Genomic DNA, 27,262 nt, shown 5'->3' on the forward strand with positions numbered 1-27,262 from the left:
GACATACGTAAGTATTTGATCACCTACCAACTAGTAAGAATTCCAGCTCTCACAGACCTGTTAGTTTTTTTTAAGAAGCCCTCCTGTTCTCCACTCATTACCTGTATTAACTGCACCTGTTTGAACTCATTACCTGTACAAAAGACCTGTCCACACACTCAAACAGACTCCAACCTCTCCACAATGGCCAAGACCGGAGAGCTGTGTAAGGACATCAGGGATAAAATTGTAGACCTGCACAAGGCTGGGATGGGCTACAGGACAATAGGCAAGCAGCTTGGTGAGAAGGCAACAACTGTTGGCGCAATTATTAGAAAATGGAGGAAGTTCAAGATGACGGTCAATCACCCTCGGTCTGGGGCTCCATGCAAGATCTCACCTCGTGGGGCAATGATCATGAGGAAGGTGAGGGATCAGCCCAGAACTACACGGCAGGACCTGGTCAATGACCCGAAGAGAGCTGGGACCACAGTCTCAAAGAAAACCCTTAGTAACACACTACGCCGTCATGGATTAAAATCCTGCAGCGCATGCGAGGTCCCCCTGCTCAAGCCAGCGCATGTCCAGGCCCGTCTGAAGTTTGCCAATGACCATCTGGATGATCCAGAGGAGGAATGGGAGAAGGTCATGTGGTCTGATGAGACAAAAAAATAGAGCCTTTTGGTCCAAACTCCACTCGCCGTGTTTGGAGGAAGAAGAAGGATGAGTACAACCCCAAGAACACCATCCCAACCGTGAGGCATGGAGGTGGAAACGTCATTCTTTGGGGATGCTTTCCTGCAAAGGGTACAGGACGACTGCACCGTATTGAGGGGAGGATGGATGGGGCCATGTATCGCGAGACCTCCTTCCCTCAGTAAGAGCATTGAAGATGGGTCGTGGCTGGGTCTTCCAGCATGACAACAATCCAAAACTCACAGCCAGGGCAACTAAGGAGTGACTCCGTAAGAAGCATCTCAAGGTCCTGGAGTGGCCTAGCCAGTCTCCAGACCTGAACCCAATAGAAAATCTTTGGAGGGAGCTGAAAGTCCGTATTGCCCAGCAACAGCCCCCAAACCTGAAGGATCTGGAGAAGGACTGTATGGAGGAGTGGGCCAAAATCCCTGCTGCAGTGTGTGCAAACCTGGTCAAGTACTACAGGAAACGTATGATCTCTGTAATTGAAAACAAAGGTTTCTGTACCAAATATTAAGTTGTGCTTTTCTGATGTATCAAATACCCTATATCATGCAATAAAATGCAAATGAATTACTAAAAATCATACAATGTGATTTTCTGGATTTTTGTTTTAGATTCCGTCTCTCACAGTTGAAGTGTACCTATGATAAAAATTACAGACCTCTCTACATGCTATGTAAGTAGGAAAACCTGCAAAATCAGCAGTTTGTCAAATACTTGTTCTCCCCACTGTATGTGTCATTTCATAGTGTTGATGTCTTTCCTATTATTCTACAGCGTAGAAAATAGTCAAAATAAAGAAACTCTTGAATGAGTAGGTGTTTCCAAACTTTTGACTGGTACTGTATGTATGATTACTTAATTCCAGTACTAGTCAAATTGCTTCCCTTGACAACTTTAATGTTTGAAAATATTTGGGGACTTAATTTCTAAATAATTATTTTATTTACAGCTTGTTTCACCACTGACACAAACCAAACAACAGTAGGCCTACACACATTGACATTCAGTCTAGACAGATAGCTACAGTACATATTAAAACATACTTTGAACAATAATTCAGCAAGACTACATATTAATAAAAGTAATAACTGCCATCGAATTACATTTGTAAAGCTGGAAGACTGCTTAAAAATAGACCGCTTTAAAATAAAACAAGCACTGTGGCCCATTTGGTCCAGCCTCCGTCTTCATACACTTTACCATCTCTTCAATAAAGCAAAACAAATTACAAAAGGAGTGGGACTGCCCCATTCCTTAAAAATACATTTAAAAAAATAACCAAGCATTAGAAAACAAACTAAACCTTGACCATAGTCACCATAGAGGAAATTGCATATTGTAATGTTCATTATGCCGTTTTTTTTTTAACGTTTTCACGAGCCGACCTCAATTCTACATGTAATATCATCGTCCTTTTTTCAAACCACTAGGTTTGTTTCTTTCGATGCGTCCTACCTCCTCCTCTCAAAGTGGTGTGGTTGGAGTGGAGGCTGTCGTGGGCACTGTAACAGGATGGAGCCCCAGGTCCAGAGAGGGGGCTTCGTCTGGCTGGGCAGGACTCTTCTTTTGGGCCTCCAGTTTCTCTGTCAGCTGGGTGTACAACTCCTTCACCTGGTCACTGCTCTATAGACACCAGACAAGCACAGAGAATGAGGAATATGGAAATACAGGAGTTTCCTATGTCCCTGACTTTGTGACATAACCAGAAAAATGCTGACTTTAGTTACAGTACAAGCCACAGGTGGAGTAAAACATGAATAAAAATACACAACACCTAGTGTGAGCCACATACTAGAAATATTAATCTAACCTCAATCACTGAGCTTATGCGGTTAATACAATGTTCTCATGCGGAAAATGCATGATTACATCATAAGTTAATCAGATGTCTCAATGACATGCATTGTTCGGATCCTGTTTCAAGCTACAAAAAAAAATACATCCAAATGGCAGCTTGCCCACCTGTTTTGGGGGTTCCAGGGTTTTTAGTAAGGTCTCCACACAAGATGGCAACACTTTGTGGTGAAGGTGAAGCAACAGACGTAGGGTGTGTCTGTGGACATTCTCTTTGCTGGAATACACAAAAATATATATGTCAGGGAGTTATGGGTTTCATGAGATAAGGCAAAATATGTAACCATTTGTATAGGAAGTGCTGTATTCAGTCATTCATTAATATATATATATATATTATATATATATATATATATATATATATATATATATATATATATATATATATATATATATATATATATATATATATATATATATATATATATATATATATATATACATACATACATACATACATACATACATACATACATACATACATACATACATACATACACACATATACACACACAGTTGAAGTCGGAAGTTTACATACACTTAGGTTGGAGTCATTATAACTTGTTTTTCAACCACTCCACAAATTTCTTGTTAACTCACTATAGTTTTGGCAAGTCAGTTAGGACATCTACTGTGCATGAAAGTCATTTTTCCAACAATTGTTTACAGACAGATTATTTCACTTATAATTCACTGTGTCACAATTCCAGTAGGTCAGAAGTTACATACACTAAGTTGACTGTGCCTTTAAACAGCTTGGACAATTCCAGAAAATGATGTCATGGCTTTAGAAGCTTCTGGTAGGCTAATTGACATAATTTGAGTCAATTGGAGGTGTACCTGTGTATGTATTTCAAGGCCTACCTTCAAACTAAGTGCCTCTTTGCATGACATCATTGGAAAATCAAAAGAAATCAGCCAAGACCTCAGAAGAAAAAAAAAAGGTAAACCTCCACAAGTCTGGTTCATCATTGGGAGCAATTTCCAAACGGCGTTCATCTGTACAAACAATAGTACGCAAGTATAAACACCATGGGATCACGCAGCCGTCATACCGCTCAGGAAGGAGACGCGTTCTGCCTCCTAGAGATGAACGTACTTTGATGCGAAAAGTACAAATCAATCCCAGAACAACAGCAAAGGACCTTGTGAAGATGCTGGAGGAAACGGGTATAAAAGTATCTATAGCCCCAGTAAAACGAGTCCTATATCGACATAACCTGAATTGCCGCTCAGCAAGGAAGAAGCCACTGCTCCAAAACCGCCATAAAAAAGCCAGACTACGGGTTGCAACTGCACATGGGGACAAAGATGGTACTTTTTGGAGAAATGTCCTCTGGTCTGATGAAACAAAAATATAACTGTTTGGCCATAATGACCATCATTATGTTTGGAGGAAAAAGGGGGGGGCTTGCAAGCTGAAGAACACCATCCCAACCGTGAAGCACGGGGGTTGCAGCATCATGTTGTGGGGGTGCTTCGCTGCAGGAGGGACTAGTGTACTTCACAAAATAGATGGTATCATGAGGAAAGAAAATTATGTGGATATATTGAAGCAACATCTCAAGACATCAGTCAGGAAGTTAAAGCTTGGTCACAAATGGGTCTTCCAAATGGACAATGACTCCAAGCATACTTCCAAAGTGGCAAAATGGCTTAAGGACAACAAAGTTAAGGTATTGGAATGGCCATCACAAAGCCCTGGGCTCAATCCTATAGAAATATGTGGGAAGAACTGAAAAAGCGTGTGCGAGCAAGGAGGCCTACAAACCTGACTCAGTTACACCAGCTCTGTCAGGAGGAATGGGCCAAAATTCACCCAATCTTACTGTGGGAAGCTTGTAGAAGGCTACCCAACACGTTTGACCCAAGTTAAACAATTTAAAGGCAATAGTACCAAATAATAATTCAGTGTATGTAAACTTCAGACCCACTGGGAATGTGATGAAAGAAATAAAAGCTCAAATAAAATTGTTCTCTCTAGTATTATTCTGACATTTCACATTCTTAAAATAAAGTGGTGATCCAAACGGACCTAAAACAGGGCATTTTTACTTGGATTAAATGTCAGGAATTGTGAACATTTTTGTTTAAATGTATTTGGCTAAGGTGTATGTAAACTTCTGACTTCAACTATACATAAATACATACATACATGCAGTTGAAGTCGGACAATTCATGGCTTGGTTTTTGCTCTGACGTCCACTGTGGGACCTTATATAGAAAGGTGTGCCTTTCCAAGTCATGTCCAATCATTTGAATTTACCACAAGTGGACTCTAATCAAGTTGTAAAAACATCTGAAGGATGATCAATGGAAACAGGATGCATTTTGTATAAATTTGCACACAAAAAAATACATCTGTTTTTGCATTGTCATTATGGTGTATTGTGTGTAGATTGATAAAAAAACATTTTTTTAATTTAATACATTTAAAAATTAGGCTGTAACGTAACAAAATAGGTAAAAAGGGAACCCGATGGTCACACTGACAGAGCTCCTCTGTGGAGATTATTCTAGAAAGACAACCATCTCTGCAGCACTCTACCAATCAGGCCTTTATGGTAATGTGGCCAGATGGAAGTCACTCCTCAGTAAAAGGCATGATAGCCCGCTTGGAGTTTGGCCAAAGGCACCTAAAGAACTCTCGATAAGCGATAAGAAACAAGATTCTCTGGTCTGATGAAACCAAGATTGAACTATTTTGCCTGAATGCCAAGTGTCACATCTGGAAGAATCCTGAAACCTGGTGGTGGCAGCATCATGCTGTGGGGATGTTTTTCAGTGGCAGGGACTGGGAGACCAGTCAGGATCGAAGGAAAGATGAACGGAGCAAAGGTGAAGGTTCACCTTCCAACAGGACAACGACCCAAAGCACACAGCAAAGACAACGCAGGAGTGGCTTCGGGACAAATCTCTGAATGTCCCTGAGTGGCCCAGCCAGAGCCCGGACCTGAAAATAGCTGTGCAGTGACGCTCCCCATCTAACCTGACACGAACTTGAGAGGATCTGCAGAGAAGAATGGGAGAAACTCCCCAAATACAGGTGTGCCATGCTTGTAGCGTCATACACAAGAAGACTTGAGGCTGTAATTGCTACAAGAAGGTGCTTCAACAAAGTACTGAGTAAAGGGTCTGAATACTTATGTAAATGATATGTCCTTTTTAAATGTTTAATACATTTGCAAAAATGTATAATAATCAGGTTTTCCTTTGTCATTATGGGGTATTGTGTGTAGATTGAAGATTTTTTTTTAAGTATACATTTTACAATAAGGCTGTAACGTAACAAAAATGTGGGAAAGACAAGGGATCTGAATACTTTGCAAATGCACTGTAAAGTCTTATGACCAAGTATACTTTTTAAAAGAGAATGTCTTCAGTGGGGTACTTAGTATTACCGAAAATATTTTTTTTTAAACTTTGTCAGCCATGCCCTTCTAAAGAGATTTACTCTACCTGTTGAGTAATGGAATGACGTTCATATACTTTGTCGTCACTCATTAAGGAGCCTAAGCATTTCATATTTTTTTGTGGTGTACTTAAAGGGATTGCTGTAGATCTTAAGTTTTATTTTCTTCCTTATGCCATTTCATTTTCTTCCCACGTTCATTTTATATCCTGAGATTTTTTTTGTATTCTGCAAATATTTTTTGAAAAGGGGGCAATATTGGTCAGGTATATCAGTAGACCATCTGCAATATTATTTATATTAATGTTTACAAGTACCGGTTATGTTTGGGTCCTGTCTAATTCTTTCTACAAGAGGTTCAATTGCCAGTGAAACAGGAAGGTGAGGGAGGAGATCCCTGTATTGTGTTTCTTTCTAAAGCAATTCCATCAGATAATGTATTATTTTAAATATATTTTCGCTTTAGGACATTTATACACATTTTTTATATTTTTTTAAAATAAAAAATGTGTTACTTCAGATGAAAAGTTGAAATCTTCCAATGTTTTGAATAGAAAAGTCCATTCAAGACGGTCAAAAGCCTTTTTTTTATCAGCCATTATTGCGAAATCTATAGCTGTTTTTTTGCCTATTGTGAGTTCAGTATTCTACTTCAATGTCACAGATTTCATAAATGTGCAGTAAGATTTCCATCAGTTTCAAATGCAATATTTGCAGTAATCTCCTGTACGTCCCATGACAAGACCGACCTGGAGAAAGAGGCGAGGAGAAAGCCATCAAACACGGCAGAGCAGAACTCTTCAGTCCCAAACTCATCCGAGAGCAAGGTGAGGTGCCCTGTCAGGAGGTGCAGGAAGATGTCCCCAAAGGCCATTTCGTTGTGGGTCTCCACTGCAGTTAAATGAAAAAAATGTTGAGAGCCAGGATAACAACAATACACGAACAGTATTTATTTCCTTCTATTATTAACCTGTGGCAAAACAAGTGCAGAACCTACCCAAAGCGGGAAGTAACCGTTGTAAGGCATTCTTGTTCCTCTGCTTGGCAATGTGGAGTGTGTAGTACAGACCTATCTCACATGCCACCCTGTTCTCCTGCAGGTACCTAGGGCAGAGGAGAATTCACTTTAAAATCAGAGGCTTCTCATTGAAACGCATTAAACATAAAGCTCTCATGTGCACCGCACATAATATTGACAATTTAAATTCACATGGAGGCGGCAGGTAGCAAAGTGGTTAGAGCGTTGGGCCAGTAACCGAAAGGTTGCTAGATCAAAACCCCGAGCTGACAAGGGGAAAAAAAAATTGGTTGTTCTGCCCCTGAACAAGGCAGTTAACCCACTGTTCCTAAGCCATCATTGTAAATAAGAATTTGTTCCCAACTGACTTTCCTAGTAAAATAAAGGTTAAATAAAATATATGTATATTTTTGAATATCAATACGACGTGTTTTACATTCTATATTTTTATAAAACATTTAATTAGAGCCATTAGAGCCAAAGTAACATGTTCCATTCTAACCCCATCCCCTGTGTGACAGCCCATCCCAGTGCTTACTTGTTGAAGGCATCAGGCAGGGCTGTGGGATAAGTGAGGGAGGTCTTCTCCTCACTGGGGAGCTTCTGTTCTACGGTGAAGGTGTAGTCGTCCACAACTACTGACAACATGGCTGGTAGAAAACGGGTTACAACCTCCAGTTCCTGAGGGGGAACGAATCAAATATGATGAGTCTCTGCACCGGCTGGTTACGTCACATCTACGCCATCTAGCAGTGGTAATTGTAAAGAGGTTGTTTTCCAGCTCTGTGAGTCAAACTATTGTTACTGTGTAGCGGATAAGAAATATATTACACTCGTTAACTCACTGAAGAAAAACACATGATTATAAAATAATACTAGTGGAAACAAGAAGTGAATTCATACCAATCTGGGCTCTTTAAAGACTTGGCTGTCAATCATATCCCAAGCCCCTTGTCCAAGAGACAGCATTCTAAGCAGCAGCATCAGGTCTGGACTGTCCTGTTCATTCCCACAGAAATATCTCTCTTCAGTAGTGGCAGTAAGTTTCCCCATAGCATTGACATAATATAGAAATGGATAGAAAGAACATTAAGACCACAAAAGACAACATTGAACGTCTTACTCTGGGTAGAGCGTCCTGGCTGAGCAATTCTTGCAAGTTTCGGACCGTACTCAAAACCAGGGTGTTACAGGCAAATGGGTCGCACAGGATCATGGACAGGTCCCTGGAAACCAAGAAGACCCACAACATTTGTCACATCTTTTTATGAATCCTACAATCATAAGCCATGTTCAATCACATTTCCTCCACTCTTCTTTTCTCACCCAAGTACTTGCTCCTGTCCTTTCTTCACTCCATCCAGAAAACCTTGCAATTCCCGGGCTCGCTTGGCATCCACAAACTTCTCACGGATACAGGCATCCAAGCACCAGGTGAACTGCCAAGAAAGACATAAATACGGCACTCTGCATCAGCATGAACATTCACCACCGTATTTGCATGCTTTTTGAAATCAATACGATTTCTGTTTCAGTTTGCCTACAGAAGGCAACTCAGATCAGTTGCAGTGTCTCTTTCCTAGGAATTAAGCATACCTTGTGGCAGGGGTCTACTGAACAGATCTCACTGATGTCCAGGTCATGGAGGGACATGAGCAGCTCTGCACGCAGGGTGCAATAGTGGACGTTACGTGTACGCAGGAAGAGGGTTCGCAGGAACTGAAGTACCATGTCATACAGTTTCACATTCTTCCCAATCATCTGGGTCAACTTCAAGACTACCTGTACATGAAACAGAAAAAGGGTTAGCCTCTGTGAGAGAAAAATTACATATTTACCTGATTTGATATTAATAGTTAGCAATTAATACTTCTCAAATAGGAAGACATTTCTGTGCTGTTAGTGTCTGCGTATTCATGGGTTCCACTCTAGTTCCCTGCAGCTAATCTGGGCGTATGGTCACTAGAGATGGCTTGAGCTGACAAATGAGTTAAAGACCACAGTACATAGACAAGACGTGGTGGGTGTAACCGAGATAGAGATAGCCAGGAAGAGTTTAGAACAATTCCTCATTGTCTCTAAATCATTTTAGCATCTGGGGGAGACTAAGCCAGGGTGTGGTTAAGACAACAACCCACGTGCAGATAACAACAGGATGAACCCAGAGTGCCTTATGATGCTCCTTGGTCTGCATGAGGGGGATTGAACCAACCATGGCTGAGCATTGTTAGAGTCAGCTATATATAGTACTGTGCATTTGAGTAAAGGTTAGGTTACTCGGTCCAAAACTCAAGGGTGGGGGTGGGGGGTCAACCAGCCTCATTATTGCAATAATTAATTGATACTGAATAAAGATGATTGTTTGAAGAAATGACCAAGTCTCTCTCACTCTGTTAGAATTTCCACCACACCTCAAACACACCCAACTCTCTTCGGAGTTCATAGACAAAAGGTTGATTGACTAGTAAAAACTATTTTTATAACAGGCTCCTGGCCCTAATCAAAACAAATCCTTACTGGAATGTGAACTAAATCTATTGGGAATCAAAAGGCAATGAAAAGGTCCAGATGTCCTCGGGTGGCTCACCTCTCCTTGGCGTCTTGCTTTGGGGGAGGGGCTGAAGAAGTTGTGCAGAATAGAGAGATCACTGCTGAAAAGTGCTGCCTCCTTCTCCACAATATACTGCTTGAGCAGGGGCGAAACCTCATCCCCGAAGAGAGCCTGGTTGTCCTGCCAGATCTGCCTCTTCACCTCAACAGCACAGACCTTATACAGTTCCTTATCAGCCATTACAAGCTTCAGCTTTTTCTCTGGAACCTGTTCATAGCAAGTCAGTCAGGAAATACATTTCAAATACTGAGCTGTGATAGGATACCAGTGTTTTGAAGAGAGAAAACATGGCCAATGGCAGGTGCAAACAACTATAAATAGAAAAGATCTGCATTGCGGGTTAAAAGGTGCATTCACTAAAAGTATGGTGGGAAGACAGAGACTTACCTTTGGAAGATGTTTCAGAACCTGCATGACCACTGGCTGAATGGAGGGCATCTTCACCAATGGAAAACTCTTCTCTAGCAGCTCTTCAAGTTTACCATAACTGTAGAGGGAGGTGGAATACACAAACAATCAATCATGTCAAACATGTACAACGGTTTAAACGGATGATTTCGCTATACAGACCTGGTGTTTACTAGCTAACTATTAGCCAGCTATACATATGTAAAGAGATGTCGCACCGTTCCTCATCCTTGCCTTCTGCGATAGTGGCGACTCGCTCCATCAACTTGTCACGAAGCTCGTCAAAGACCGACTGGTGAAACTCCAACCGAGGAGTCCCGTGAAGGTCCAGGAAGGGAAGAGCTGACTGAAGAGTTGGCAACAAAATGCCATTTTCTGTCTGCAAACAACACATTATCAGACCGGCGGTAAGATAATAATCAATGCAGTGAAATAGTGGTGTTATTCATTTGATAAATCGAAGCAGTGATATTTTATTGTAATTCATACTCGGGGAGGTTGCTAAGTAGAGAAAGAGGATCAATCTAAATGTTGTGTTAATTAGTAACAATAATTATGAGTTAAGTGGTTAGTGAGCATAGGTCTCGTCATTCAAATAACATTAGTTAACGTTAGCTAGCTACCTTTGTTGTTAGCACATAGCTAGCTAGCCAGGTTATTTTCTGTCAAATTGTGCTACTTTGAAAACAAAGACGTGGGTGAAAATGTATTGGTCACGGGTGGCATTTTATGGGCTATTTCTAAGTTGCACAGCGGCCGCCATTGCATTACTCAATAAAAAAATATTCAAATGTGTGTGAATGTGTGTGTGTATATATATATATACACATACAATCAACAAAGTACTGCATAAAGGGTGTGAATTCTTTATGTAAATGTAATGTGTGTGTATGTGTGTATATATATATATATATATACACACACATATATACACATACATATATACATACACACACATATATATACACATACATACACACACACATTACATTTACATAAAGAATTCACACCCTTTATGCAGTACTTTGTTGAAGCACCTTTGGCAGCAATTACAGCTCTTCTTGAGTATGACGCTACAAGCTTTGCACACCTCTATGAGGAGTTTCTCTCATTCTTCTCTGCAGATCCTCTCAGGCTCAGTCAGGTTGGATGGGGAGCGTCGCTGAACAGCTATGTTCAGGTCTCTCCAGAGATGTTCGATCAGGTTTAAGTCCAGGATCTGGCTGGGCCACTGAAGGACATTCAGAGACTTGTCCCGAAGCCACCCTTCAGTTGTCTTGGCTGTGTGCTTAGGGTCGTTGTTCTGTTTGAAGGTGAACCTTCGACTCAGTCTGAGGTCATGAGCAGGTTTTCATCAAGGATCTCTCTGTACTTTGCTCCGTTCATCTTTCCCTCGATCCTGACTAGTCTCCCAGTCCCTGCTGCTGAAAAACGTCCCCCACAGCATGATGCAGCCACCACCATGCTTCACCGTAAGGATGGTGTCGGGTTTTCTCCAGACGTGACGCTTGGCATTCAGGCCAAAGAGTTAAATCTTGGTTTCATCAAGCGGGCTGTCATGTGCCTTTTACTGATGAGTGGCTTCCGTCTGGCCACTCTACCATAAAGGACTGATTGGTGGAATGCTGCAGAGAAGGTTGTCTTTCAGGAAGGTTCTCCCATCTCCACAGAGAAACTCTGAAGCTCTGTCAGAGTGACCATCTGGTTCTTGGTCACCTCCCTGACCAAGGAAGGCTCTTCTCCCCTGATTGCTCACTGGAACTTCTTCCATTTAAGAAAAATGGAGGCCACTGTGTTCTTGAGAGCTTCAATGCTGCAGACATGTTTTGGTACCTTTCCCCAGATCTGTGCATCGACACAATCCTGTCGCAGAGCTCTACAGACAATTCCTTCGACCTCATGGCTTGGATTTTGCTTTCAACTATACACACAGTACCATTCAATAGTTCAGGGTCACAGACATTTCCTTGTTTTTGAAAGAAAAGCAAATTTTTTGTCCACTAAAATAACATCAAATTGATCAGAAATACAGTGTAGACATTGTTAATGTTGTAAATGACTATTGTAGCTGGAAAGGGCAGATTATTAAATGGAATATCTACATAGGCGTACAGAGGCCTATTCTCAGCAACCATCAGTCCTGTGTTCCAATGGCACATTGTGTTAGCTAATCCAAGTTTATCATTTTAAAAGGCTAATTGATCATTAGAAAACCCTTTTGCAATTATGTTAGCAAAGCTGAAAACTGATGTCCTGGTTAAAGAAGCAATAATACTGGCCTTCTTTAGACTAGTTGAGTATCTGGAGCATAGGCATTTGTGGGTTCGATTACAGGCTCACAATGTCCAGAAACAAGAACTATCTTCTGAAACTCTTCAGACTATTCTTGTTCTGAGAAATGAAGGCTATTCCATGCGAGAAATTGCCAAGCAACTGAAGATCTCATACAACGCTGTGTACTACTCCCTTCACAGAACAGCGCAAACTGGCTCTAACCAGAATAGAAAGAGGAGTGGGAGGCCCTGGTGCACAACTGAGCAAGAGGAAAAGTACATTAGAGTGTCTAGTTTGAGAAACAGACACCTCACACTGTTTTAAGGCAGGTCCTCACCAGACATCACCGGCAACAACATTGCCTATGGGCACAAACCCACTGTCGCTGGACCAGACAGGACTGGCAAAAAGTGCTCTTCACTGACGAGTCGCGATTTTGTCTCATCAGGGGTGATGATCGGATTCCCGTTTATCGTCCAATTTGGAGGTGAAGCGTCCGTCATGGTCTGGGGAAGTGTGTCACAGCATCATTGGACTGTGCTTCTTGTTATTGCAGGCAATCTCAATGCTGTGCGTTACAGGGAAGACATCCTCCTCCCTCACGTGGTATCCTTCCTGCAGGCTCATCCTGACATGACCCTCCAGCATGACAATGCCACCAGTCATACTGCTCGTTCTGTGTGTGATTTCCTGCAAGACAGGAATGTCAGTGTTCTGCCATGGCCAGCGAAGAACCCGGATCTCAATCCAATTGAGCACATCTGGGACCTGTTGTGTCTGAGGGAGAGGGCTAGGGCCATTCCCCCCCAGAAATGTCTGTGAACTTGCAGGTGCCTTGGTAGAAGAGTGGGGTAACATCTCACAGCAAAAACAGGCAAATCTGGTGCAGTCCATGAGGAGGAGATGCACTGCAGCACTTAATGCAACTGGAGACCACACCAGATACTGACTGTTACTTTGATTTTGACCCCCCCTTTGTTCAGGGACACATTATACAATTTCTGTTAGTCACATGTCTGTGGAACTTGTTCAGTTTATGTCTCAATTGTTGAATCTTGTCATGTTCGTACAGTTATTTACACATATTAAGTTTGCTGAAAATAAACGCAGTTGACAGTGAGAGGATGTTTCTTTTTTTCCTGAGTTTAGTACCTGCAAAACACCAGTCGCATCATACGAGTAGGGGTGTTAACCCCGGTGTCCTGGCTAAATTCCCAATCTGGCCCTCAAACCATCAAGGTCACCTAATAATCCCCAGTTTACAATTTGCTCTTTCATCCCCCTCCTTTTCCCTATAACTATTCCCAAGGTCGTTGTTGCAAATGAGAACGTGTTCTCAGTCAATTTACCTGGTAAAATAACGGATAAATAAAAATAATCGTCAACAGTGAAGAGGAGACTCCGGGATGCTGGCCTTCTAGGCAGAAATCTCCTATCCAGTGTCTGTTCTTTTGCCCATCTTAATCTTTTCTTTTTATTCGCCAGTCTGATAGGGCTTTTTCTTTGCAACTCTGCCTAGAAGGCCAGGATCCAGGAATCGCCTCTTCACTGTGGACGTTGAGACTGGTGCTTTTACAGCGGGAGGCGGGGCCCCACCGTCTGCTCGTTGAGAACGATACGTGCTTTCGTGTCGAGTCTCCAATAACACCAGAAAAAGTCGCTAGTCGCTTTTTTGAACATGTATCGCTAGAGGGGTCTGAATACTCGCTAAATATAGCAACAAAGTCGCTAATTGACAACACTGAAACTAGCAACCCTGTCCTCTCTTGCCCTTTCTTTGCTGTGAACGATGCACGTTTGTGTTATCGTAGTAGATAGACTACGGCAAAGTTTCCTCCATTGCAAAAATACTGAATCGTAGGAGTCAATACCTAGCGGAATCGAAGCTTGAGACCCAGAAATGGGAGTCGACGGCAAGCAGTTGAGGAATATTTTATTTTGGCAACTATGGGACTGGTTTAGATTGTTCACATGTAAAAAAAAAAAAAAAAACAACATATGAGACGAAATATAGTTTACATCTGCACGTGTCTCATACATCGTTACAGTTGCTGGTTAGCTAGCTATTGGATTTTTTTTAACATGTTGACATGAAATATCTCAAAACAAGACATGGTATCATGAACAAGATGAAACGAGTCCCTACAAGGCCGTTTCATTGTTGGTAGCTAACGTTATCTGGCCATCCAGAATCACAACTACTCGCGGACTTCTGCCCCATTGAAGTGTCCACATCGTTTTTGTGACGTCAGCTAACCCACCTATCTAAAGGCTATACTGCCTTTGCTTTGTTGTCACTGAAACATTATGTTAGCTGCAACGGTGTTAAAACCGGCTATGAAAGTAGAGGGCTTTGTTTCTAGAACCATACCGCAATTGAGAATCGATTCACCTTTAGTAGAGTATTTGGCAGCTAGAGCCAATTCGCCAACAAATAGAATACTTGAAATATAGTAGGAGTAACGTACGGCTATTTTAGTGCAAGACTATTGGACTAACGTTGTTTAAATGACAGCGGTACGTTAACTACCCACTTAAATTATAATTATGGTCAATAATGTACACAACGCACAGCTTGAACCACTTTGCAGATCCGCTAGTATCATCATGTTTAGCTGTGGTTAGCTAAAGCTACTTAGCTTACCTGAAACTGGTCAATGGCTTTCAGAGGCTCTGTGCAGTTAGTCAGTGTTTCTTTTAGATCCTCGCCATTGGATATCCCAAGTTCAGGTAGGCCCGCAAACATTTTCAATTGTGTACGCTATAACTACACATACATTTAATTAAAGAAACATAGGGCGAATAATGCAATATATTCGTAAACGAATGACTACAAGTTCGATAATTTATTTTTTAGCTAATGACGCACGATTCATGTAAGCAGTGCACCCAGTAAAGAGGCCGATGTGCACAAACAATCCGAAACGCAATTATTTCCGCTTCTCCATAGAATGACATATTGGAACCCGGATTTCGTCAACCATTTCAAGAATACAACATGAATTAGGAACAGTCAACAGGGACATGAATCAAGACTATCTAAGTCTCAAGGACTCTATGAAGTGATTTTCCAATTAAAAATGTTTTTTTTTAATAAAGCAAAATGTTTAGCTGTCACCGCAATGTCAAAACATTGATATGACCACCATGACTACTCATTGAGGTCACATCAGCCAGAGAATACATAATAAGTTGTGGTTTTCATAGGTTTTTATTATTTTGGTTCCCTTTTCTTTTTAGTCTTGCTTTGGTACGGTCTGTCAAAATGACAGATTATCAACAAGGAAAAAGCAATAAATGTAACTAATTTAAAATGTTATGACATGCTAGCAAATAATGACACACACAAACAACAGAGTCCTGAGTTAACACAGTCTAACAACCGCACAAAAAAACAATTCATGAATTCAGATGGCTAACTTGCATTACAGCATTGTAAGCACTTAAATGTAACCTCTCACATACCTGCATATAGGCTACTACAAATCTATCCTCAGTTTCCTTGATTATAAAACATGTACTCGAGATAGAATGGTTTGGAATTACAGTACATGACATTAAATCACTTAAACGTTACCAAATGTCAAACACTTGTACAAAATGTAGTATAAATGGTCAACAATACATCTGACTTCAAATGAAATATCTCTTTGTAAATTTGGATATACACTGTTCTCCTGTAGCCTCCTCTAAAATATGTGACATTGGAATGACAAACTCTAGGACTGATAAGTGCATAATTCTGTTTGGGGAGAACAGTAACCAAATGGTGCTTTGAAGACCTTAGATGATGCTATCACTGTCCTTCTTTTGGCAGGTCTTCAGTAGAAGATATCCAGACACAATGAGGATGAGGAAGACAAAGAGGAAGATGAGACCAGCCCAGGCCTCGGGGCGCAGAGCCTTCCTCAGTCCCATGCTCTCCCCTGGCAACAGACTGCTCAGACTTAGCATGTAACCCAGGGCCCAGCCAATAGAGGTGTCTCCCGCCTGCACAAAATAAGAAAATCAAACCATAACTGGACTCCAAATTCAATACAGTAGTCAATGGGTACATTAAACATCTATATGGAAATAGCTTTTATTGCATTGAAATTAGTGACGCACCAATATTACATTTTTGGCCAATACCGATATACGTTATTTAAAATTTTAGCGGACGTTTAAGCATTCTAGTACAGTTAAATTGTTAACACACACACATGGACACAGCGATCTAAGGCACTGCATCTCAGTGCAAGAGGCGTCCCTACAGTCCCTGGTTCGAATCCAGGATCTATCACATCTGGCCGTGACTGGGAGTCCCATAGGGCGGCGCACAATTGGCACAGCGTCGTCAGGGTTTGGCCAGGGTAGGCCGTCATTGTAAATAAGAATTTGTTCTTAACTGACTTGCCTAGTTAAATAAAAGGTTACACACGCACCACACAGACCAAAACGTTATTTTGATGCCATTTATGTATATCCCCATTACCAGGCATTTTTAGCTAATATTGTCCGATTGCGATATGTTCACCGATATATCGTGCATCCCTAATTGAAATAGATTCAAACATTCATAAGGTTTACTTTGCTGCTCACCTTTCTCTGGAAAGAGATCCGAGGGAAGGAGAGCTCATCAAAGCCATAGCCTTGGAGCATGAGGACCTGGATAAAGACAGAGGCTGCACAGTAATCCTGTAGACGACCCTTCTGGTCTGGGGCCTTCTTTAGCATCTGTTTATGTGGAGGGGGGGTTAGAAAAAGATGACAATGTTCATTTCATAGAATTATTAGTATTCCTCTGTTCACTTGCTGGTGAGAGGAGCTATAATGGCTGTAATGGAATCTATGGAACGGAGTTAAACACTTTGTTTCCATTGATTCCATTCAAGACAACAAATTAAATTAAATGTACAGTATTATACATGCCATGATTGCATGGAACTTCCATCTCATATAGCGTAAATGAACAGCAAGCCTGGTTTAAAAAACACCTCACAGCACAACGGCTCTCCCCAATATTTTTTATTTAACCAGGCAAGTCAGTTAAGCACAAGTTCTTATTTACAATGACGGCCTAGGAATAGTGGGTTAACTGCCTTGTTCAGGGGCAGAACAACAGATTTTTACCTCGTCAGCTCGGAGATTCGATCTAGCAACCTTTCGGTTTTAAATGTAACCTTTATTTTAAATGTAACCTTTATTTAACTAGGCAAGTCAGTTAAGAACAATTTCTTATATACAATGACGGCCTACACCGGGCTAAACCCAGACAATGCTGGGCCAATTGTACGCCGCCCTATGGGACTCCCAATCACGGCCGGTTGTGATACAGCCTGGATTCCAACCAGGGTGTCTGTAGTGACGCCGCTAGTACTGAGATGCATTGCCTTAGACCGCTGCGCCACTCGGGAGCCCTAAAATCAAATGGCTCCCGATAAATAATAATACAAAATTCCAGCCATTACAATAGCTCCTCCCGCCTGCCTCCTTTGATACACACATCAACAGGACATTTTCATGAGTTCTCAGAAAACATCCAAAATACCGGTAATGGAATTAAATTCCCTGACTATTAGATCTCCTTTCACTCAGATGATAATCCTGTGCAGTGCCTGCTACCCTCCAGGTAACATAATTAAGGCTCACTCTCACAGCCTAAGTAGATATTTTCTTCCCAGCATTCAACATTTGGGAGAACATCCACCCTCTTATGCTATTTGACTCAGTTGCTGTAATACGAGATTCACTGTACACTCTTTAAAAAAAAGGTCTCCAAAAGGGTTCTTAGACTGTACCCAAAGGACCCTTTTTGTTTCCACGAAGAACCCTTTTGGGTTCCATGTAAAACCCTCTGTGGAAAGGGTTCTACATGGTACTCAAAAGGTCTCTACATGGAACACAAATGGGTTCTACCTGGAACCAAAAGTGTTTTACCTGGAACCAGGGTTCTTCAAAGGTTTCTCCTATGAGGACAGCCGAATAACCCTTTTAGGTTCTAGATAGCACCTTTTTTTCTAAGTGTTGTGAGAATATGAGAAAACCATTGTTTCAACGAAAGTGTATTACATAGATAAATTGTCTAAGAATAGCCTGAGTCAGTCAGCTGAGCCCAGCAGTACAGTACTTCCTGATAGTCCATGTTGCAGACAGTGTGGGTGGCTCCCTCCAGTAGAGTGGGGGATGTTACAGTGATGCCAGTGGTGCGCTGCAGGAAGACATGAGTGTAGAAGAAGGCAGAGAATGCCTGTGGAGAGGAAAATAAAACATATTGCTTAATCAGCCCCTTGACATCAGAGCAATACCCAGAGGATTAGCCTGTCTAATTAATCTCATGCGGCTGTGGGATTTGTCTACATGCAATGGCATACAGTGACATAGCCTATGAATGAAAACATAAAACCCCATTGTTCTGACCAAAAGTCAGCAAATAAATACTTGCCTGAAAGGAAATCAATGCATCTTATTGTTAAATAGCTTGTACCAAAGTACATACAGTGCATTCGGAAAGTATTCAGACACATTTTCCACATTCTGTTACGTTACAGCCTTATTCTAAAATGGATGAAATAAAAATAATTCCTCATCAATATACACACAATACCCCATAATGACAAAGCAAAAAAATGAAGAAAAAAAATGGTGCAAATTTATTTCAAATAAAAAACAGAAATTAATTATTTACATAAGTATTCAGACCCTTTGCTATGAGACTCCAAATTGAGCTCAGGTGCATCCTGTTTCCATTGATCATCCTTGTGATGTCCTGTGTGGTAAATGAAAATGATTGGACATGATTTTGAATGATACACACCTGTCTAAAGAACGTCCCACAGTTGCCAGTGCATGTCAGAGCAAAAACCAAGCCATGAATTGTCCATAGAGCTCCAAGACAGGATTGTGTCAAGGTACAGATCTAGGGAAGGTTACCCCAAAAAATCTGCAGCATTGGAGGTCCCAAAAACACAGTGGCCTCCATCATTCTTAAATGGAAGGAGTTTGGAACCACCAGGAATCGGGGGAGAAGGGCCTTGGTCAGGGAGGTGATCAAGAACCCGATGGTCACTGTGACAGAGTTCCAGAGTTCCTCTGTGGAGATGGGAGAACCTTCCAGAAGGACAACCATCTCTGCAGCACTCCACCATTCTGGCTTTTATGGTTGAGTGGCCAGACGGAAGCCACTCCTTAGTAAAAGGCACATGACAGCCCACTTGGAGTTTGCCAAAAGGCACCTAAAGGACTCTCAGACCATGACAAACAAGATTCTCTGGTCTGATGAAACAAAGATTGAACACTTTGGCCTGAATGCCAAGTGTCACATCAGGAGGAAACCTGGCACCATCCTTACAGTGAAGCATGGTAGCATCATGCTGTGGGGATGTTTTTCAGCGGCAGGGACTGGTAGACCAGGGAAAGGGAAAGATGAACGGAGAAAAGTACAGAGAGATCCTTAATGAAAACCTACTCCAGAGCGCTCAGGACCTCAGACTGAGGTGAAGGTTCACCTTCCAACACGACAGGAACCCTAAGCACACAGCCAAGACAATGCAGGAGTGGATTCAGGACAAGTCTCTGACTGTCCTTCAGTGGCCCAGCCAGAGCCCGGACTTGAACCCTATGCAGCAACGCTCCCCATACAACCTGACAGAGCTTGAGAGGATCTGCAGAGAAGAATGGGAGAAACTCCCCAAATACAGGTGTGCCAAGCTTGTAGCGTCATACCCAAGACAACTCAATGCTTTAATAGCTGCCAAAGGTGCTTCAACAAAGTACTGAGTAAAGGGTCTGAATAATTATGTAAATGTAATATTTATGTTTTTTATAAATGTGTAAACATTTATAAAAACCTGTTTTTGCTTTGTCATTATGTAGTATTGTGTGTAGATTGATGAGGGGAAAAAAAGGTTTAATCCATTTTAGAAATAGGCTGTAATGATTTATATTTAATTAACTAGGCAAGTCAGTTAAGAACAAATTCTTATTTACAATGATGGCCTACCCCGGCCAAACCTGGGCCAATTGTGCGTCGGCCAATGTGACTCCCTGAGGGCGGCCAGATAGGATACAGCCTGGATTTGAAACAGGGACGGTAGTGATGCCTCTTGCTCTAAGAATTAGTGCCTTAGACTGCTGCGCCACTCGGGAGCCCCCCGAATGTAACAAAATATGGAAAAAGTCAAGGGGTCTGAATACTTTCCGAAATAAATACTAGGATACTGTGTACATTTGAAAGAACATGGGATCTATTCTGACAGTGAACCATGTATTGATCCTAAAGTGCGTTCCATGCAGGGGATCCTCCTCACCATGAAGCTACCAGTGACGTTGGGCTGAAAGACTCCATCAAAGGAGCACTTGGAGAAAGAGCACCTGTCAAAGGAGAATATCTTGGACATGTTGGCCAGGCAGTGCTGGTAATGCCCAGTTCCAATCACCGTCAGGGGGTCCTGGGGGCTGTAGGGAGTGGGCATTTGGTCTGCCGTGCATGGGGAGTCAAACACCTTGTCCAACTTCATGGAGACATTGAAACCTGCTGGATAGCAGGGGTGTGATACATGGGGCCCAGCACCTTGATTCTGAGAGACAGAGGAGACAAAAGACATACCTCTGTAGACATATCCTCATGATAAATGGATATAAGTTGCAGTGGAGGGTGCTGAGGGGAGGAAGGCTCATAATAATGACTGGAACGGAGCAAATGGAATGGCATCAAATACATTGAAACCATGTGTTTGATGTATTTGATACCATTCCCCTGATTCCGCTCTAGCCATTACAGTGAGCCCGTTCACCCCCAAATAAGGTACCACCAACCTCCTGTGATATACAATATTTGAGCCTAACATTGATCTAGGTTTTTACAATCATTATGCACTTTGGTTTGTGATGCACTCAATCATTCTATATTTGTAATGCTACTGTGTTTTAGGAGAACGTGTGTTACCTTGACCAAGTGAGCCAGCAGTCTGCGTAAGACCTGGTCCCTGCCGTAGCACAGGAAGCTCTGTGTGTATAGGTGGTAGTCTCTACCATAAAGACGCAGCTCCATGACGTTACTCTTGTCCTCCACCACGTCTGCAGTCTCAAAGGTAATCTGAGTGGAGGCGCCTCCGAAGTCCAGAGCACCCACTGTATCTCTGCCAGGACTAAGCCAATGCCCCGCAAAGCCATACTAAGTGACAAAAGAAAGAATGAAAAGGACATTTAAATGACAGCCAGTTGGTCTTGAGAAACAATAAAAACAAACCAATGTTTCTTATTCATCTACATTGCCAACACTGCTTAACATTTATTCCTCAGTTGTCTTGAATGGCTCTGATGTGGACTCTGGAGCTTCACCTTGATAAAGTTCTCTAACAGATAGTTTACAGTGACCCAGCCATATGCCCCCTCCTCCTGTCCACTCAAGATGGTTGCCCCTCTGAAGTCGAAAGGATAAGTATGCAGCTTGCTGCCAACTTCCTTTAGTATCTTCTCTGACTCTATGGGGTTGGATATACTGTGGGAAAGAGAGAGGAAATAGACATTATTGTCTAGATCTGTTCCTATCAAAATGTTGTCATTATCCAACATACATTAAGTATAAAGCCATTCATTAGTCATTCTAATGTGACAGCTCAAATAATCCATGAATGGAAGATGCTATTGCACTGTGTATCTGATCTGAAAGTACATTTAATGGTGTGTTGCCCACTCACTTCAGAAGCCTCATGCCCGCTGTGGCTCCCAGATACAATGGGGTGAGGTGGTGTCTGGATTTGGGGATGTCTTTCAAAGCCTGATCCAGACAGGGTTCCAGACTGCGTCCTGCACCCCCTCGCTCACCTGCATAGCTGGATACCCCTCCTCCTGGGTAGGTATACAACAGAAAATAAATTAGTAGAATACAATAGGAATCAGAAAAGAAATGCAGTGAAGTGCACATGACTTCTGCCAATTTTGACTTGTGCCTGACCTTTTTTCTTTCACGTGAGAGAACATGTATCTGAATGGATGGAATACAATTTCACAAGTGTTTCTATGGTAACCTGCTCAACTGAAACCAAACTTTAGTATTAGAGGAAGAAATGTAGAGGGCAAACAGCGTACATGGCACAAAAACAGGAACCTGGCCACTCAGATAAACAGAAATTATACAAAAATAATTACTGTGAAAAATCACTTCTGTAATATGAATGTCTCTGACCGGTCATTCCTCATTCCTTTGGAGAAAAATGTAAGTAGAAGTGAAAGTTTCCAGAACACTCCAACACTGGAGTGTTCTGGAATCCAATACTAGCCCTTACCCTAGGCATTTCATGTAGATTTGGAAGGGATAGGTATGAGAAATATGGTAATAGCTCCACCTTTCCCTGAAATAGGCGAGGTGGATATTGTGTGTGTCACATTAACATATGCAATCTCTTCAGTTTTAGTGGGTGTGTTAGGGGTTGATACCTAATAATGTATTAGCAAAAGCGCTCTTACCCTTGACATGGCACTCGCTGTGCTGAGTGACAATGCCAGTGCCATTTTGTTTATCAGCTGGCCACTTGTAGATGTACATGGCAGTGTGGGACGAGCCAGCATCCAGGACAACTCCATACTGAAACAGACAGAACGGTTGGAAAAGTCAGAAACAGACTAAATGTAAATAAGCAATACACGTTTTAGAATTTACCTGGCAAAACTACAGTACTTTTTAAATGTATTGTACATCTTACACCTGTTGACATTTCAGTGTTTTTATTTTCAAAATGTGTGTTATTTCCCCTGCACAGTGAAAGGTTCCCACAGCAAAGTCAAAGTATCGCTGACCAACATCTGGTCCTTCAAAATGTGTTTCTCATTAATACAGTACGGCCACAAAAGGTCACCAAAGTAACTGATGAGGACAGAAAGAAAGAAAGGATAAAAGTAACCAAAAGGGACAATAGAACATTTGCTGAATAAAAGAGGCATGCATATCTGTTATTCTCTCTACATCTTTCCCTTTATTTTCTGGTCTTTCATCCCTCCCTTTTATGCTTCCCTTTGAAGTTGGGCTTGATTTCAAAAAGGTTTTCCAGTGAATGCTCTGAGGTTGGGTTTATTAGGCAAGATACTGCATGTCAGGCAGATCTGTATATGAACAAGTGTGCAGTCCAGGTGCATTGCATTGCCAAATTGCAGAAATGCTGGTTTACTCATCTCCAAATTTCAGTATCTGTTTGTCTCTGACATGTCTTCGTTTAATTGTTAAATTTGATCTAACTTTTTAACTCCACATTTTGCATATCCATAGTATAAATAATATTGCATTTGTGGTTTATTGTATTGCCTTTGTAATGGGGAATATACTGTATATAACCGGTTCGGGATGCTTTAGAGAGCATTGTTTCTACAGATTCCAAGAATGAATTGTATTCTACTGAATGAGGCATAAAATACACAGAACAAAAATATAAACACAACATGTAAAGGGTTGGTCCCATGTTTCATGAGCTAAAATAAAAGAACCCCGAAATGTTCCATAAGCACAAAAAGCTTATTCCTCTCAAATTTTGTGCACAAAATTGTTTACATCCCTGTTAGTGAGCATTTCTGCTGTGCCAAGATATCTGTGCCAAGATATGCCACACCTGTCAGGTGGATTGATTATCAAGAAGCTGATTAAACAGCATGATCATTACACAGGTGTACCTTATGCTGGGGACTTTAAAATGCCACTCTAAAATTTGCAGTTTTGTTGTGCAACACAATGCCACAGATGTCTCAAGTTGAGGGAGTGTGCAATAGGCATGCTGACTGCAGAAATATACACCAGAGCATTTGCCAAATAGAGAAATGAACATTAAATGACCATAAGAAGCCTCCAATGTTGTTTTAGTGAATTTGGCAGTACGTCCAACCGGCCTAACAGCCGTAGACCACGTGTAACCACGCCAGCCCAGGACCTCCACATCTGGCTTCTTCACCTGCGGGATCGTCAGACCCGCCACCCAGACAGCTGATGAAATTGTGGGTTTGTACAACCAAAGAATTTCTGCACAAACTGTCAGAAACCGTGTCAGGGAAGCTCATCTGCATGCTTGCGTCCACACCATGATCTGTACTTGACTGCCGCTCGGCATCGTAACTGACTTCAGTGGGAAAATGCTCACCTTCGATGACCACTGGTAAGCTGGAGAAGTGTGCTCTTCACAAATCAATCCCGGTTTCAACTGTACCGGGCAGATGGCAGACAGCGTGTATGGGGTAGTGTGGGCGAGCGGTTTGCTGATGCCAATGTTGTGAACAGAGTGCCTCGTGGTGGTGGGGTTATGATATGGGCAGGCATAAGCTACGGACAATGAACAGAATTGCATTTCATCAATGGCAATTTCAATGCACAGAGATACCATGATGAGATCCTGAGGCCCATTGTCATGCCATTCATCACCGCCATCATCTCATGTTTCAACATGATAATGCATGGCCCCATGTCGCAAGGATCTGTACACAATTCCTGGAAACTGAAAATGTCCCAGTTCTTCAATGAAATGCATACTCATGAGACATATCACCAATTGAGCATGTTTGGGTGTGTATGGTGTCTTGTTACATGAAGGGTGTTCCAGTTCCCATGTACGACGTGTTCCAGTTCCCGCCAATATCCAGCAACTTCGCACAGCCATTGAAGAAGAATGGGACAACATTCCACAGGCCACAATGAACAGCTTGATCAACTTTATGTGAAGGACATGTGTCCCGCTGCATGAGGCAAATGGTGGTCACACCAGATACTTACTGATCCACGCCCCTACCTTTTTTTTAAGGAATCTGTGACCAATAGATGCATATCTCTATTCCCAGTCATGTGAAATCCATAGATCAGGGCCTGTATATCAGTAAAATCTTTGAAATTGTTGCATGTTGCTTTTATATTTTTGTTCAGTATAAGTCTTCAATTGACAAACAATAGCTTGGATATGAATTGCAATTGTGATGCACTAATGCAGAACTCTGAACCCTGCGGCAATGAACCCTCATCACCACTTTAGGAGTTCCCCCTGCTCCTTTGTGTTAAGAGGGAAAGCAACATTAAACCCACATTCAAATCAAACAGTGGATAAAAAAAACACGGATTAAATTGTGAGGAATAGCAAGTTGGTGAATGGACCCCTGATAAAGACTTTGGAATAACAGTTGAGTTGTAGTCCTGGGTGGTTTCCCAGTGACCCCCAGAGTTGGGGAGTAATGGATTACATGTAATGTAATGGATTACAAAAAAAAAGGCAACTGTAATCCGTTCCCAACAAACTGGTTAAGAGAATGCAAAGAGTGTGCAAAGCTGTCATCAAGGTAAAGGGTGGCTATTTTGAAGAATCTCACATTTAAAATATATTTTGATATGTTTATCACTTTTTTGGTTACTACAAGTAACCTTTATTGAACTAGGGAAGTCAGTTAAGAACAAATTCTTATTTACAAGACGGCCTACCAGGGAAATTGCCTTGTTCAGGGGCAGAACGACAGATTTATACCTAGTCAGCTCAGGGATTTGATCCAGCAACCTTTCAGTTACTGGCACAATACTCTAACCACTAGGCCACCTGCCACCCCAAACAATGATTCCATATGTGTTATTTCATAGTTTTGATGTCCTCACTATTATTCTACAATGTAGAAAATATTTTAAAAATTAAGAAAAACCCTTGAATAAGTAGGTGCATCCAAAATGTTGTCTTCTTCTAATACCTGTTAAGGGGAAAGTAATCTTAAAGTAACTGAATGTAATCATTTTACATTACTGAGTTTGGGTAACTAGTAACTTAACTGATTAAATTTAGAAAGGAACCTACCCTACCCATAGTGCAAAAACACCAAGAATATTGTTTACAAATGTTATTATAGTAGGCTAAATGCTATTATATCTTATGTTGTTAGCAAAAAATAGTCCTGTTTTCCTAGCCTCTATTATCACATGCCTTCATAACATTATAACCAACATATTTTCAGCTTTTCAGTCCTACAAGCCAGCTGTAGGGCTATAGCCTACATACAATATTATATTTGTAACAGTTGGCACCAACTGGTGCTTTAATTAATCAACCTGTGTAATGATCAGTCCCTGCAATGATTAAGTAAGATTATATAATACTGTTATCACATTAGACCTAACGCTATTTTCTCTAATTTTCTCTAGACTATGTCGTGAAATTATTGGCTAAACCACCCATCGACAGGTGTATGCAAATACGGTAACTACTTTCATTTTCTCACCCGTAAACATGAGAAAAGGTAACGAACGTTATTACCATGAATTGTGGAGGTTCCCTCACGTCGTCAATCGGGATGACGAGCAGTAGAATCCCTGCTATTCCCAGTAGCAGGAACACGGCCGGGGCTATGACTTGACGGTACTGGGTACTCATGAGGCTGCCCTGTCGCTTCTGACACAGAGACCGACAAACGAGCCAGTTACTACTGGTGCCACAGCCGGTGCCAGGAAAAATAAGAATAACAGCGAGCCCATGCATGAGGAAAGCGAAAGGCTTGTGTGGGAGAGTGCAGATGTGGGCTTGGCCAGATCCATTGTCCTATCAACACATGCCCTGATAATAATTTGATATTTTTTCATGATGGACCCACAGCGGTGGTAAACACACCAGTGATAAAACCTGAATTTACTCTGGATTTGATTGAATGACAGTGTTGAGTAGGATGAAAATCCTAAAGGGGAGCAAATACAATTGTGTTTTGGATACTCACTCAGTAAGTAATAGGTATCTAAAGAGAACGCAAATTAGAACAGGTGATAAAATGGCATGTCTAGCCCAGGAGCTAGTTTAAGGTGTACAGTAACCACCAAGAAACTACAACTTTACATTTAGAAATACTGTGAAATGCCAAACAAGTACTACTAATCCTACGGTGTTCACAGTGAGTTGATGGCATCATGTTGGTATTCACATTAGTCATGTTTAACCTTTGTTTAGCTGAAGTGATAACATCAGAACCATGTCATAAAGGCCAGAAGAATGCTTTCTTTTTACCCATAAATGTTCCTTCAGTGGTTGGA

At 41.6% G+C, this 27,262-nt stretch overlaps 2 protein-coding genes across 3 annotated transcripts; both read right to left on the reverse strand.

Annotated features, from left to right (window-relative positions):
- Window positions 1-1,604: 1,604 nt before the first annotated feature.
- Window positions 1,605-15,224, reverse strand: LOC110535855 (negative elongation factor B). 2 transcript variants are annotated; one of them, XM_021621193.2, is made up of 13 exons: window positions 14,903-15,224; window positions 10,203-10,363; window positions 9,964-10,063; window positions 9,553-9,783; window positions 8,562-8,747; window positions 8,292-8,404; window positions 8,089-8,191; window positions 7,869-7,964; window positions 7,504-7,646; window positions 6,945-7,051; window positions 6,697-6,838; window positions 2,644-2,752; window positions 1,605-2,304 (listed from the first exon to the last, which is right to left on the reverse strand). In XM_021621193.2, the coding sequence occupies exons 1-13, from the start codon at window positions 15,002-15,004 to the stop codon at window positions 2,146-2,148; spliced, it is 1,752 nt and encodes a 583-aa protein (XP_021476868.1). In that variant the 5' UTR covers window positions 15,005-15,224; the 3' UTR covers window positions 1,605-2,145. The 2 variants fall into 2 exon arrangements, with proteins under 2 accessions (XP_021476868.1, XP_021476870.1); XM_021621195.2 differs by lacking the exons at window positions 10,203-10,363; window positions 14,903-15,224 and adding an exon at window positions 10,147-10,165.
- Window positions 15,225-15,454: 230 nt separating this feature from the next.
- LOC110535858 (ectonucleoside triphosphate diphosphohydrolase 2) lies at window positions 15,455-26,750 on the reverse strand. The gene is made up of 9 exons (XM_021621199.2): window positions 26,499-26,750; window positions 22,708-22,825; window positions 21,939-22,089; window positions 21,580-21,739; window positions 21,185-21,412; window positions 20,547-20,816; window positions 18,368-18,487; window positions 16,840-16,974; window positions 15,455-16,248 (listed from the first exon to the last, which is right to left on the reverse strand). Exons 1-9 carry the CDS (start codon window positions 26,718-26,720, stop codon window positions 16,042-16,044), a joined length of 1,611 nt encoding a protein of 536 aa, XP_021476874.2. The 5' UTR covers window positions 26,721-26,750; the 3' UTR covers window positions 15,455-16,041.
- Between the last annotated feature and the right edge of the window lie 512 nt (window positions 26,751-27,262).

This window comes from Oncorhynchus mykiss, chromosome 11 (assembly GCF_013265735.2).
Source record: "Oncorhynchus mykiss isolate Arlee chromosome 11, USDA_OmykA_1.1, whole genome shotgun sequence".
In the NCBI taxonomy this organism is placed as follows: Eukaryota; Metazoa; Chordata; class Actinopteri; order Salmoniformes; family Salmonidae; genus Oncorhynchus; species Oncorhynchus mykiss.